At 45.0% G+C, this 14658-nt stretch overlaps 1 protein-coding gene across 1 annotated transcript in view; it reads left to right on the top strand.

The window, feature by feature from the left end:
- LOC130108446 (serine/threonine-protein kinase WNK2-like) overlaps window positions 1–12790 on the top strand; it is a 55235-nt gene extending 42445 nt beyond the window's left edge. Inside the window, exons 21-31 of the mRNA XM_056275371.1 lie at window positions 298–396; window positions 827–1611; window positions 6749–6806; window positions 6930–7003; window positions 7189–7850; window positions 8317–8546; window positions 8742–8966; window positions 9603–9701; window positions 11394–11438; window positions 11998–12308; window positions 12446–12790. Of these exons, the coding sequence (XP_056131346.1) occupies window positions 298–396; window positions 827–1611; window positions 6749–6806; window positions 6930–7003; window positions 7189–7850; window positions 8317–8546; window positions 8742–8966; window positions 9603–9701; window positions 11394–11438; window positions 11998–12308; window positions 12446–12790 (2933 nt within the window). The remainder of the gene's footprint in view (window positions 1–297; window positions 397–826; window positions 1612–6748; window positions 6807–6929; window positions 7004–7188; window positions 7851–8316; window positions 8547–8741; window positions 8967–9602; window positions 9702–11393; window positions 11439–11997; window positions 12309–12445) is intronic.
- Window positions 12791–14658: the final 1868 nt, after the last annotated feature.

Below are 14658 nucleotides of genomic sequence, written 5' to 3'. Positions count from 1 at the left end.
ATGAAAACGATAAATCTCTGTGGTTCTGGTTAACATCAAACAGCACTGCCACACTGCATTCGTAGATTTGTATTCTTTTGAGGCCCTAGTGGTCAGTTAGTGAGATAAGGGTGATTTGATAAATGAGGTCTCATGAGGCATTGCTATCCCTTGTGTTTACTTCATGATCTCGTTAGTGTTCTCCACTCTGTCAACGTTTTTCATGTTTTGAATGTGGTCAGTCCCTTTAACCCTCCCCCACAATTGATATTATGGTATATGTGGATTTATGAGTGTCTGTCTCTCTGTCCTTGAAAGTCCTCCACACTGGCAAGCGCTGGTTCATCATCTGCCCCGTGGCTGAGACGCCCACACCGGACGGGGAGAAGACGTCATCTCACACCTCTATGGACAACGGTATACGTCACACATGCATGCACATACACAATTATGCTTTAAGAGTACAGTTTATGTTCTCTTCACATCAACAGAATGACTAAAGGTGGTCTAATAAATATAAACTTAACCAAAATCTTAGTTGTGTACAATTGCTGTCTCAACCTGTTTGTGTGTTTTCTGTGACAGAAACGGATGTAATAGCCTCTGTCTTATTGGCGTGCTGAAGATGCTGTGTGTGCATTAGAGTGTGTAGTTGAGCTGTGGGGGTCAGTTATATAAGAGTGTTGCTGCAGTGGCCCCAGGCAAAAATGAAGAGCACGTTTTATGGTCGAACTGACAGAGCCTGATGGGGAAAGACGAGCAATGATGTAACATTCATCCAGTCCTCCTTCCGTTCAATTCATCTTTTCTTTCCCTAATTAAATTTTTTCCTTTTTTTTTTTTGCAGAGTGTGAAAGGTCTGCGTCATCCTCAGCCAGGTCTAGCAGCACAATCTCTGCAGTGTCTTCCCCAGCTTCTGCCTTGTCCAAAGCCCCACCCTCCTCAGTCCCCCTTGCAGCTCAGGGTCCATTACAGCCCCATGACCCAAACCTGGGTCCAGCACAGCTGCAGCAGCCTCAGCCCTGTATTGCCAAACATACCACTGCCAATGTTAGCCGCCACAACTCTATTCCTGCGGATGAGCCCTGCATTTCTGCTGTCTCTATGGTAGCTGACATCCCATGCTGCGCCATCGTGCCACCTGTGTCACTGGATGTCAGTGCTGGTCAGAAAGGAGCAGCTGGTGACTCGTGCTCCTCTGTACCTCATCAGTCCAATCAGAAGGCCAGTCCCACTGGAGACATGCCCCCTCAGCTGGTATCCCATCAGCCAGTGGTCCTGCAGCAGCCCTATGCCACAACCATGCAGCCTGGGGCAGTGACCTCCCAGCCCCAGAGTCCAGCCCACCAAGCCCCCCAGCACCCTCAGTCTTCAAGCCAGGTGCAGCCAGGAGTTGGGGGACCAGGGGAGTCAGACAGCGAGGGGCCCCGCAGGGTGGAGTTTGTTGACCGTACCATCAAGACCTTAGATGAGAAGCTGAGAAATCTGTTGTACCAGGAGCACGCTCCCTCTCAACCCTCTAGCGCAGCCTCCGACCCCCAAGCCTCCGGTGCTGAAGGGGTCACCTCCCCACCAGTCACCGATAGCCAGATCATTGAGGGAGCACTCACCAGGAAGAAGGGGGAGCCTCTGGTAAAAAAACACTTTGTGTCTGTCTGAGAGGTTTGAACTTTCAGACATCTGTCAGAACCTACATTAATGGCAGTATCAGTGAATCCTTCCCCCACAGTGTACTGTTGATTCAACCATTGCCTTTAAACTAGAATGACCAAGATGGTCATTATGACCATTTTGGATTTTCAAAGTTTAATAACTTTATGGGGGAAAAAAAGATACAGACCTGCTGCTCCCTGAATTCTCGTAAAATTGCATATATTTGCATTAAAACGAGTTTTAGACTGATTGCACAAAAAAAAGTTATGATAAGATCTATCTAAAATGACCATGACCAGTCAAAATGACCATTCGTGATTTGCGCGGGATCATACGCGTCATGTCACTATTTATGTCGCGTGTTGGTCGCATCATTTCCTTCGCAAGTTCATTACTCTGTCCTAGAAACACACTAGTGTTCTCCAGTGCAGAGTAAAAGTCTAAACTTGATTTTTGATTATTGCCAACATGTCTGGGTACAAACCTTGTTACAGACGCACCGTGACTACCATGAGGCGTTGCAGCGGCCATTTTAAATTGTTTGAAAAATAGTATTAAAGTTGATAGAATGTTAATTTTGGGGTCAGTTAGTTTCTTAACAGACATGCATACATTTTATTAAAACTGCTTCCAACAAGTGCTTTAAAATGTGAATTGCTTGGTGGACATAACACATTCGTTTGTCATACAAGATAAACTGAATATTCAAAGAAAATATTTCTTTCTCTAACTGGATGTTGGACTCTGCATATATCCCCGCAATATCTACAACTTCACATCTTGCATCTTGGGATTTAACCATGCTTGTGGGTGTGACCTGGAGTGGTCAATTGCTGCTTTCTCCTTCTGTTTTTGTCTTCTCTTTACTCTGTGAATTTTGGAATTCGTGTAACCAGCGTACAATTAATTGGACAGAAAGATACTTGTAGCGATCATGCGAATGTGAAATATTGTGTGGTACTGTTTGACCATTCAAGGATTTGGTAGTTGAACGTGCCAGCGCGTGACTAGATGTGCTTCAGCATGTCTGGGGTATGTCGGCAAACAAGTGTGATTTGTTGTTGTGAGGGGGGGGGGGGGGAGATGGAAAGAAAATTGTAACAGTACCACAGTATCTAAAAATTTGAGAAACTTAGTGCTTTCAGCAAAATTAAGGCCATAGTGTGACACTTGTCTCCTTACCACTTCGAAATGTTTTTCTGTTTTTCCTCACAACAACAGATCACAGACATCCACAGGCACGTCTACTCATGCCCTGGCACAGTGAACTACCAAGTGCTTACATGGTCGAACAGCACAAAAACGATGTTTGTTAAGTAATCTGTCTCCAAACCCCACAAATCCATGGCATTCCGTGTTTATACGGGAATTCCAAGTTTTACTCTCGATTCCATGATTGAATATTAGTGATTCATGAGTGAAGGCAGAGCCAAGGATCAAATAATGAAAGTTGAAGAAGGAAGACTGTTGTGTGGAGTTCAGGGAGGAGTTAAGACAGGCACTGGGTGGTAGTGAAGAGTTGCCGGATGACTGGGCAACAACTGCAGAAATAGTGAGGGAGACAGCTAGGAAGGTACTTGGTGTGTCATCAGGACAGAGGAAGGAAGACAAGGAGACTTGGCGGTGGAATGAGGAAGTACAGGGAAGTATATGGAGGAAGAGGTTGGCAAAGAAGAAGTGGGATAGTCAGACAGATGAAGAAAGTAGACGGGAGTACAAGGAGATGCAGCGTAAAGTGAAGAGAGAGGTGGCAAAGACAATGGAAAAGGTGTATGGTGAGTTGTATGAGAGCTTAAGACACTAAGGAAGGAGAAAAGGACTTTTACCGATTGGCTAGACAGAGGGACCGAGCTGGGAAGGATGGGCAGCAGGTTAGGGTGATGAAGAATAGAGATGGAAATGTGCTGACAAGAGATGAGTGTGTTGAGAAGGAGTACTTTGAGCGGCTGATGGATGAAGAAAATGAAAGAGAAGGTCGGATGAAGTGGGAATAGTGAATCAGGAAGTGCAGTGGATTAGCAAGGAGGAAGTGAGGGCAGCTATGAAGAGGATGAAGGAAGAGTGGAAAGGCAGCTGGTCCAGATGACATACCTGTGGAGGCATGGAGGTGTTTAGGAGAGATGGCAGTAGAGTTTTTAACTAGATTGTTTAACACAATCTTGGAAAGTGAGAGGATGCCTGAGGAGTGGAGAAGAAGCATGCTGGCACCGATTTTCAAGAATAAACATGATGTGCAGAGCTGTGGTAACTACAGAGGTATAAAGTTGCTCAGCCACAGCATGAAGATATGGGAAAGAGTAGTGGAAGCTAGGTTAAGAGGAGAGGTGACGGTTAGCGAGCAGCAGTATGGTTTCATGCCATGAAAGAGCACTATAGATGTAATGTTTGCTTTGAGAATTTTGACTGAGAAGTATAGAGAAGGCCAGAAGGAGTTGCATTGTGTCTTTGTAGATTTAGAGAAAGCATATGACAGGGTGCTGAGAGAGGAGGTGTGGTATTGTATGAGGAAGGCGGGAGTGGCAGAGAAGTATGTAAGAGTGTTGCAGGATATGTATGAGGGCAGTATGACAGTGGTGAGGTGCGCAGTTGGAATGACAGATGGGTCCAAGGTGGAGGTGGGATTACACCAAGGATCGGCTCTGAGCCCTTTCTTGTTTGCAGTGGTGATGGACAGGTTGATGGACAAGATCAGGCAGGAGTCTCTGTGGACTATGATATTCGCGGATGATATTGTGATCTGTAGCGAGAGTAGGTTGCAGGTGGAGGAGAGCCTGGCGAGGTGGAGGTATGCACTGGAGAGAAGAGGAATGAAAGTCAGTAGGAGCAAGACGGAATACATATGCGTGAATGAGAGGGAGGACAGTGGGATGGTGAGGATGCAAGGAGTAGAGGTAATGAAGGCTTAAATACTTTTGAAATTTAAATTTAAGAGTTTAAATAATTGAGTTCAACTGTTCAAAGTAACGGAGAGTGCAGGAGAGAGGTGAAGAAGAGAGTGCAGGCAGGGTGGAGTGGATGGAGAAGAGTGTCAGGAGTGATTTGCGACAGAAGGGTACCAGCAAGAGCTAAAGGGAAGGTTTACAAGATTGTTGTGAGACCAGCTATGTTATATGGTTTGGAGACCATGGCACTGATGAAAAGACAGGAGGTGGAGCTGGAGGTGGCAGAGTTGAATGACTGAAGGCTCTAGACCCCATGGTAGTCAAGTGGGGAGATGGTGTAGTGAGTTGGTGAGCAGAATAGGGTCTGAGAGTGCGGGAGGGTGTGTGGATTTGAAGGAGTTTAGAAAGATATGAAGGAACTTGGTTATTAAGGGCCTTAAAGGTGAGAAGCAGTGTCTTGATGTCAATACGGTATTTAACAGGGAGCCAATGGAGTTGCTGGAGAACAGGAGTGATATGATCTTTCGAAGGAGTTCTGGTAATGATACAGGCAGCTGAATTCTGGACCAATTGAAGTTTATGAAGACACTTGAGGGGAAGACCAAAGAGGATAGAAATGCAGTAGTCGGTACGGGATGTAACCAGGGTGTGAATGAGTATGGCGGTGCCATTAGGTGTAAGTGATGGGCGAAGACCATTAATATTGTGTAATGATAATACATTTTGTTTGTGGGTGCCTTTCAGAGCACTCAAGGACACCTTACAAAACACAGTAAAAAACAAGCAGCAATGTATCAGACAGCATAAAATCAAAACAAATAGGTAGGTGGAAGTATTCAGACCGAGTAACATTATCGATGTGAGCTTCAAAAGATAATGTGCTGTCCAAGATGACACCCAGACTCTTAACCTGAGGCGATGGAGGAACTATAGAATTGTCAATAGTCAGAGAAAAACTATCAGATGAGATGGTTTGGGCATGTGTGGAGGAGAGATGCTGGGTATATTGGGAGAAGGATGCTAAATATGGAGCTGCCAGGGAAGAGGAAAAGAGGAAGGCCAAAGGAGGAGGTTTATAGATGTGGTGAGGGAGGACATGCAGGTGGCTGGGATGTCGGAGGAAGATGCAGAGGACAGGAATAGATGGAAACGGATGATCCGCTGTGGCGACCCCTGAGGAGAGCAGCCGAAAGTAGTAGTAGTAGTAGTAGACTCTCGATTCCATGATTCTGCTCGCAGTTTCTGCAAAATGGAAAATATGATGCCGTAGATAGTGTGTGGTTTTGTGCTGCATAATATAAAATGAACAAAAATCCTCAGAGAACAAGAGCCTTACTGACAGCCTGAGTCAGGAGAGGATACTTGCTAGCCTGAGCATATCAGAATTTGAATTGTATGTTTAACTCAAAGGTTGAATCAGTTCATCTGGATACGTTTATTGACAATTATGTTTCATCACTCATCTAAGTGACATCTTCAGTCTAAACTGACTGCAGGTATCCCCACCCTTATAAACAATACAGTTCCATAACGACCGAAACCAACAACCTGTTTCTTATGCAAATATGGGCATGACCATTAACTACAGTTTCAATGGCCATGTGTACTATTCACAGAGGATTTGGCAATGTTTGCAATCGCAGCATGTAAGATGGCAACAGATGTACTCTTAGCCCCCCTTCCTCGGTTCAGGGATGGTCATTCCCTCTTAACATGGATGGGACTCCGCAGTCTACACCCATCTACAGTCCAGTGATCATTCTTTTCCTAGGATGAGGACGTGCACTTTCTTGATAGGGAGGAACGCTGGTTTGAATGGGGAGTCAAAGAGGCTATCGATGTTAAGAGGGAACGATCATCCCTGAACCGCGGGGGGGCTAAGAGTACATCTGTTGCCAGCTTACAATGTTGTGATTGCAAACATTCCCAAATCCTCTGTGAATAGTACACATGGCCACTGAAACTGTAGTTAATGGTCATGCTCATATTTGCATAGGAAACTGGTCGTTGGTTTCGGTCGTTATGCAGCTGTATTGTACTGTATCGTTTATAAGGGTGGGGATACCTACAGTCAGTTTAGACTGAAGAGGTCACTTAGATGAGTTGATGAAATGTAGCTGTCAATAAACGCTGTATCCAGATGAACTGATTCAACCTTCTTTGATTTTCTTACCTGGATTATTGAGCATGCATCAAGACATGTATGTTTGACTGTTCCCTGTGCTCTCCTTTAGCCCCAGATCCCTGAACGCACAGATGATGTGGGTACTCTGAGTGACTCTGCAGTTGCAGGCAAGTCACAGGGAGATGACCATATATGAACCCCATTTTGACAAGTGTTGGATAATTGTCCATGATGTCACTGCGTTATTGTTAGGAAATTGTCTCTGACGGGTTCTCTTTTTCCTTCTTAAGCCTCTAATAGGGGTCCTACCAGAAGAGATTTAGTCACCAGCTCCAGTTCACATAGCTCCAAAAACCATTTCCAAGTAAGTCTATTCTACCTAAACTGGATTTGGTCAAATCTAATTACACAGGTCATAAATTGAGTCGTCGTTTGTCTTTGTCATGTCCCTCGCTGGAATGGATTGCATTATTTTCAGGAGCTACTATGTCATTATCATTTTTATAAATTGTGATTTTGTTATGAAAGTTGTAGCGTCTTCCTCCCCAGGTTGTCCCCACTCCCCCGGACGTCATTTGTTGTGTGGAGAAAAGCAGGAAGAGCCGAAGCACCTGCAGTTCCCCAGCACCCACCGGTGGCTCCGGACGGTCTCAAGCACAGACCCAGGGCATGGGCAAGAGAGAGCAGGGCTTCATGGCTGTAGGCAGATTCTCCGTGACGACAGCAGCCGAGGACAGTGCTGCAGAAATGCCCAAGCCCCACAGTGGTAACCGTTACTCAGCCCCACCAGACTTATACCAGGACACCCCCACTTCCAGCCCTGATGTCACCCCCTCCCACATCCCCCGGGCCCAGACCATTGACACCCCCACCCACCACCATAACCACGCCTCTCATCTCTGTTCAGACTCTGCAGATGACGACAGCAGCAGCATGGCTCCTCCCCCTGTACATCCCCCTCCGCCAGCCCATGCCCTCTCTGAGCACAGTGGAAGTGACCTCATGAAGAGAGCTGTTGCCTTCCTGCGACGGTCAGGCCGCAGCAGTAGCGTGCAGAGCTCTGAATCACCAAGTCGACAACCCGTAGCAATGAATGGTCATGCCCCCTCACCCTCTGGAGGACATGCCCATTCATCCTACATCAGCAGTGACAATGACTCGGAGTTTGAAGATGCAGACATGAGGAAGGAGCTACAGAAACTGAGAGAAAAGTGAGGGACATACATAAACATGCACTCACTTTCGATTGCATACACAAGCTATAAGACTACTCTTGGCATAAATCTGGACAAATTCATTAGGCCAGGAATGTGTCTTTAAATGTTTGGCTTTTTCTTGCCTTTGGAAAGGGACTGCTCCGGCAGGTTCCGTACAGTGCTGAGAACTGTAAACTTGAAGTCTTGGAACGTCCCCCCAAGCATCTATTTAGTGTTGCAAGCTAAAATTAGAGGTGCTGTGTTGATATAGGAGCCTACAACTCCCCAACACTTTCAGCTCACCTTGATAGACACAAATTGATCTACTCCACATAAATACTCCAGAGACTTAACAGCCATTCGGCAACCTTTCTGAAATCGCTCAAGCCAACAAAAATGACAGCTGATGAGATGAGGTATTCATGTGATTAGTTACCTCTTCATAATCCTTGCCTGCTTTTTCCTGTACTTTTCCATCAAGACACATGAAGGAGATCTCTGAGCTGCAGGCATTCCAGAGGAGTGAGATTGAGTGTCTGTACAAGGAGCTGGGTAAAACTCTGCCCCCCAGCGTAGGCTTGCTTCATGCTGCACCCCCCAGTGGCCGAAGACGCAGGGCCAGCAAGCACAAGCTGAAGGCTGGCAAACTGCTCAATCCCATGGTGCAGCAACTCAAAAACAATCTCAACACTACCGCTGGTGAGGGGAAAGGTGTGTGTGTGTGGGTGTGAGAGAATGTATTGGTGGTTGATGTGATAAAGCTGTCAGCCAGAATGTGATTGAGAGAGTTCATTTGAAGGTGTTAGTCATCCAAATCAAACGCTGGTGTACAGTGCCTACGTGGGCATGTTATTCAGAAAGTGATTCACACTGACTCACCTCCTTTCCATCTTTTTTCCCGCCTAGTTGAAAGTGCTGCTAGCTCATCTGGATCCCCAGCAAAAAGTTCAGTTCTGTCAGACGGCTCTGCCCACTCCAGCGGCAGTACCAGTTCCAGCGCCCAACCCAATGCTATCCCAGAACTGGTGCAGACCCAGCAGCCCTGCTCTCTCAAGGGCTCCTTCTCCTCAGACAACATCCATGCTGGGCTGCATGGTGATGGCACAGCCACCCAAGCAGGCCCTGGCCAAGGTACACGATACATATTTGTGTTCTCACACACTCGTATGTGCGTGCACACACACAGACATTTAAACAGACATTCTAGACATGGTTTACCATCTACACAGCAGCCACGTACAAGCTATAGGTGCAAATGCATGAACATTTTGCAAGCAGAGCCAGATTTTAAACCTCCCAAGAATTCGAGACCAAAACATAATCACTTCATTGTTACTGTATATTTGTGTATTTGGTATCAAAAATCCTTAACACTAAGATAGTGTTTTACACAGCTAACATCTTTTATAGGACTAATTTACTGTTCCAGTGGTGTGGCCTGCAAATCTATATGGAAACAGTTTTGTTTCATATATAACACCCATAGACCCACTCCAAAGAACGCATCAGACATTCACATATGTAAAGGGAAGTCATTTGTCAGGTGGGTAGCAGTTGTCAGAATGAGGGAAAAGAGAAGGGGCACTCGTTCTTAGTGCTGACTCATCACAGTAGTGAACAGAAGTATTGTTCTTTCCTGGTTTAGACGATCTTCTCTTAGTATCTGGTGCTGTAAAGGTGGGGGTTTCACATTCTAGTCTCTGTGCACTTTTACAGTAGTGTCTCTCTTGTTTCTTCTCTTCTTCCCTCTTATATTCATTTTTACAGGCTGGACGGTTTACCACCAAACGTCAGAGAGAGTGACCTATAAGTCTAGTAGCAAACCGCGCACTAGATTCCTCAGTGGACCCGTGTCTCTGTCCATCTGTTTGTATTTGTTCCTTTCTATTTCCCTTCACTCGTTCCCATCTCTTTATTTCACCCCCTTCTCTTTTTTTCTCAGCCAGTTAATTTAATTTTCATTTATATTTGATGTAGTGGATCTACGTCCTTGCTCTTCCTCCATCGATCCACCGCCCCCAACACAAACATACGCCATCCGTTTTGTGTTCATCCTTAAGAACTCCTTTCCTCAAAGCCCTTAAAGCTTCTGTTGTTTTGTCGATTTAAATGTCCCCCTTTTACAAACGCTTTGCGCACTGCTTCTGGCTTTAACAAGCAAGACCCCACAAGCACACTGTTTATGAGGTAAAACTAGTCTTGTCCAAACATGGGCAGGCAATGCCTGAGGTCAGATCTGGACCAAAAGAGTGAGTGAAAGAGAGTGTGTGTGTGTGAGAGAGAGAGAGAGAGAGAGAGAGAGAGAGAGAGTGTGTGTGTGTGTGTGTGAGACAAAGCCTTTGTACCACACTTAGTTGGTATGTGTTGTCATTCACTGTTTATTTTGGTTGTATAATGTCACCCCAGTCAAGGTACTTTACCAAAGTCTGCAGTCCTCTGTATATTAACACAGAGAAAGTCCCCCCACTTCCCCCGATAGACCAGAGACCCTTTGCTGTGGTAGAAGAGAGCTCTCTCTGTCCCTCATGTTTGGACGGGGAAGACGTGCATGGTGCAGGCGCCAGGCAGGGCACTGATGGAGACTTGCTCCGCCATCAAAAGGGCTGTATATCATCAGTATTTACTACTTTTTTCCCTCCACCTCTCCTCTGTTACCTGCATGTTTCTGACAAGTGCTGATTCTGATGTGTTCCGGGTAGTGTCGATGTGCTCACTGGTTTGGATTCATTTTTTTCCCTATTTTATTTATATTTGTTCCATATTTTATGTTTCACAGGCATTCCACACCAGCAAATGCTGTAACAGAAGGGATGTCTTTGAATCCAAGTGCCAACCCCCCACCCCCCCTTGAGTAACAATATTATTGTATTATTGGCTTCCCCTGCCGAGTAATGGGCTTTTATGCAGCCAGGCAGGAGCATTAATCTTTATTAGGTTTTATTAATATAGTAACTGACCATTATTAGACCTTCTGTTTGTGAAGGTGTATATGCTGATTGTAGCCGCTTTGTGCTATATTTCTATCAAAACAGCACATTGTCGCACAAAATGTTAACACCATTTCAGTTTTGCTTGTAATCAAATTTGTTTACAAAGAGAGCACTAGACATAATGAGGGTCTCCAACAGGACATGGTTACTAAGGCACAGATTACAGGAAATATCTTAGTTGTGCTTGCTTTCCACACTGCCGACCTGCCCCAACTTTATCATGGACCAGTCTCCTCCACAAAACCATTACCAATGCACAAGCAACATAAAACAAGTTGAGGGCTCAGGATCCTTTCTGTTTTGGGCCTATCTGTCAGCTAAATTTTCTGCTTTTCACCTTCCAGAATGACTGCACAAGTAAAAGCACACTTAAGTTCCCCCCCACTCCCCATATCTACTCAATAAAACCCCCTTGTCCTCCTTTGCCCTCTCTCTTTCTCTCCTCCTCTCTCCCTGATTGGTTTGGTAGCTGTGTGTGGCTTTGAAGCAGCTTGTCCAGAGCCCTGTGTGGGGTGCAGTCTGTCCTGGCCTAACTGTTTCTGTCTTGTGCTGTTCTACCTTCTTATAGGGTCCACTCTGAAACGACTATGTCTAGGCAAAGAGCGTGGTAGTAGTAAATATCTCATTTACTTTCTACTTCTCGTGTCGTCATTCTTTGTCCCCTCTCTGTTTGCATGGGCACCTTTTGTCATCACACAATGCATTTTTTTGTGTCATTTACCAGATGTGCCGGTGTTTGTTAAAAGTGTTAGTTGTGTTTGCAAAATGTAAGGACAACATTATTGCCTCCTATTTACGTTAGGTATTGTCATGCATGGCAGTGTGCATAAATGGTCTGGAATGTTGAATACTGTGGTTGCTTGCCTATCAGTTTTTTCCATTTGTTGTTCTTTTTATGATGCTCAGCTATACTCGTAATCCTTTGGCTGCTCAGTTAGCAAAATCAGCATGTTTGAGTACAGTAAAATACAGTTTTATTGTGTATTCAAAAGTACTATGTCCCCCTTGAAACTCCTTTCTCTCTTCCCATTGAGGGCAAGTTGAAGGGATTCTTTTGGATTAAAACGAAGCTGTCAGATCTGCTTTTTTCAGTGACTATATATGTAGCAGTCAATTGATTCACTGGAAACGGTTTGACTGGGCAAAGTTTAAGGAACTCTGTGTCTTTTCAGGGTCCTCTCAAAGAGCCACAACACCTCAGACAGCCCCCAGTCAAGCACAGCCATCACGTCCCTTGGCCACGCCCTCTCCATCACCACAGCCAATCACTGGTCTAGCCCAGGTCCAGACCAACAACAGCAACAACAAGAAAGGCACCTTTACTGATGACCTTCACAAGCTGGTAGACGATTGGACAAAGGAGACTATGGCTGCACCCCATCAACCAAGGCCCTCCCTGAATCAGATCAAACAGCAGAGACGCCGGCAGGACCTGGAAGGCAAAACCCCACCCATGGGAGCATTCATGCATGAGGTATCTGATGTAGAGAGACATTCTCTGGGAGAGAAGAGATTTGAGAGCCGTCTTTGACCTGTGCTAACATCCATGACATTTGATGCAATAATATCTCTGGAGCCACACAGATTAGTCCCATTTGTAAACTTCCGCTCTTGTTCCAGGTTAGATGCCCTCCCAACAAGTTCCAGCTGCCTCTCTCCTGCCCGCTGACTGCTGCTTTAGGCCCCGGTATGCCCACAGCCCTAGGTCCCAACTCCTCTGCAATACCCCCTCCAGGGTACCTTTTCTCAGCAGGCTCCTATAGTGGTATGATGCCTGGTCCTCTTTACCCACAGCAGTGGCCTGGAATGCCCAGCCCTGTGGGGCCCATGGGTCCCGTGGGCCTGCTTGGCTCTGCAGGAGTGATGCCCTATGCCACCCTGGCAAACCCAGGGGTACAGGCCTACCCCTTGGTCCTGCACAACCCTGAAAATGCATCCTGTCCTAATACCACCAGGACTACCTAACCTACTGCCTTTTCTGATTCCCTATTAGGGGGATCAAACCCACCCCTCCATTCCCTAGTCTTTATAGAGTCAGTCGGCAAGATGTTCCAGCTCCACTCTGCTCTGGTTCAGTGATCTGCTTGTGCACCAGAGCCATGTGTGTACATAGTCTGTGAGCTTGTAAATAATACAGTGAGTGCTGATATCCTTTATACAACAGCTACAAGTTGATTGTGAGTGCGTATGTCTGTCTATTTGTGTAGTATATATGTTAAGTATGTGTGTTTGAGTACCTAATGCTTTTGGCTTTCCTCTTGACTAAACACACAGCCATACTAGACATATTGTGAGCAGTCACAATAAATTGTTTCACCATATCCTTCATACCCATCATTTTGAAATTGATTTTGTCTTTCTGTCAATGTATGTCCACTTTAAACACTACATGAGAATCCAAATGCAGTGGCTTGAGGTGACAGTGTAGAATTTACAGTATGATGAGGATATTTGAAGAAATGTAGTGCCTTGAACATAGCTTTTTCAATGAAACAAAGCCTGTCCGCATCCAAGTGATTTTAGTTGATGGTGGCTTGAGTGCGCCTTCATTTTTAATGCATTGCAGACACTTTTGTTGTTGGTTTACATATGAGTTCCCTCGTAGTACTGCACTATTTACACAATATATGTTCTTATTTAAGTAATAAAGTCATGTTTTAATCTTGGCTTACTTTCCACCCCTGTGACAGATGGAACGCCATAGTGGTGAAATGTCAAGTTGCCTTGCAGAAACAAATAGTTAATGTCGACTGAGAGAAATGGGAAAAAAAAAAAAACCAAGCCAGCAGCCAAAATCCACTCTTTCAGGTTAAATGGTTCTGTTGGACGTGGCCTCCTTTTGATTGGCCAGCAGAAGAGTTAGCAGTGTTGTAGCCTTGTGCTCCAACAGAAGGCAGCGTCCAGAGCCATATATACTGTACATGGTTCTCTATATATGACTCTGGTAGTGTCCAGATGAGAATGTAGCAGTAAATGTGAGAAAAAAGGTTTTTGAGGCTTAAAAGTGCAATTGTATCCCCTTGACGAAGCTTTGACAGTGGCCTTGCCACGAGCCTTATCCCTGACATGTGCAACAGGAGCAAGCTGCAAAGTTTAACATAAGTTATAAATCACCAAGCGAACACTGAACTCACAACTGCTAAATGTTTTCTTTTCAGCTTGGCTCTTCTATTATAACATTATTTTTTGTGCAATCAATTAAGCCTCAAGGGTTGTCATTGTTTAATGTTTAATGCTTGATTTTGATGCTGCTATTCTGTCTGAGGTGGTTTCACTGTACAGATGAACATAACGTACACATAAGAGGGTACTTTATAGTCACCCCATAGAAATAAATCTACTGAAAAAGAATTCTCCACAAATTAGATGCTCCTAAGCCAGTGTTATTGCCTTGTTGAAACTCTGATGTGTATTATTTTACCATGTTGCTTTTGACAAAAGCCTTTTGTTTTTGTTTTTTCCCACTGTCTTTGAAAAGTATATTGCAAAATTGGAAATATTTGATACAGGAGATTTGCACAACACATGTTCTCTCCTGACTCCTGTCTGTGGAGTTTTCAACACTGTATATAGTGGGTTTCACTCCTGATACTCTAGACCACTGACAAGCATGGCCAACTATTCATGTTTTTCCACAAAGCCGATAAATATTACAGCTACTGTGCTTTGAAATGTCACATCTCCACCACACCATTCAAAAGGTTGCAGCACCCTGATCCTGCCAAGCTGTGAATTGTACAGTTTTCTTGTAATTTATATTTGTACATTTTGTTTGTTTGACTGTTGGGGGGGGGGTCGCTTCAATGTATACTTTTCCATCAATTCGGTTTGAA

This window comes from Lampris incognitus, chromosome 2, assembly GCF_029633865.1.
Source record: "Lampris incognitus isolate fLamInc1 chromosome 2, fLamInc1.hap2, whole genome shotgun sequence".
In the NCBI taxonomy this organism is placed as follows: domain Eukaryota; kingdom Metazoa; phylum Chordata; class Actinopteri; order Lampriformes; family Lampridae; genus Lampris; species Lampris incognitus.
Note: the sequence above shows the minus strand (reverse complement) of the source record. Positions and strands in the feature narration are given on the sequence as shown.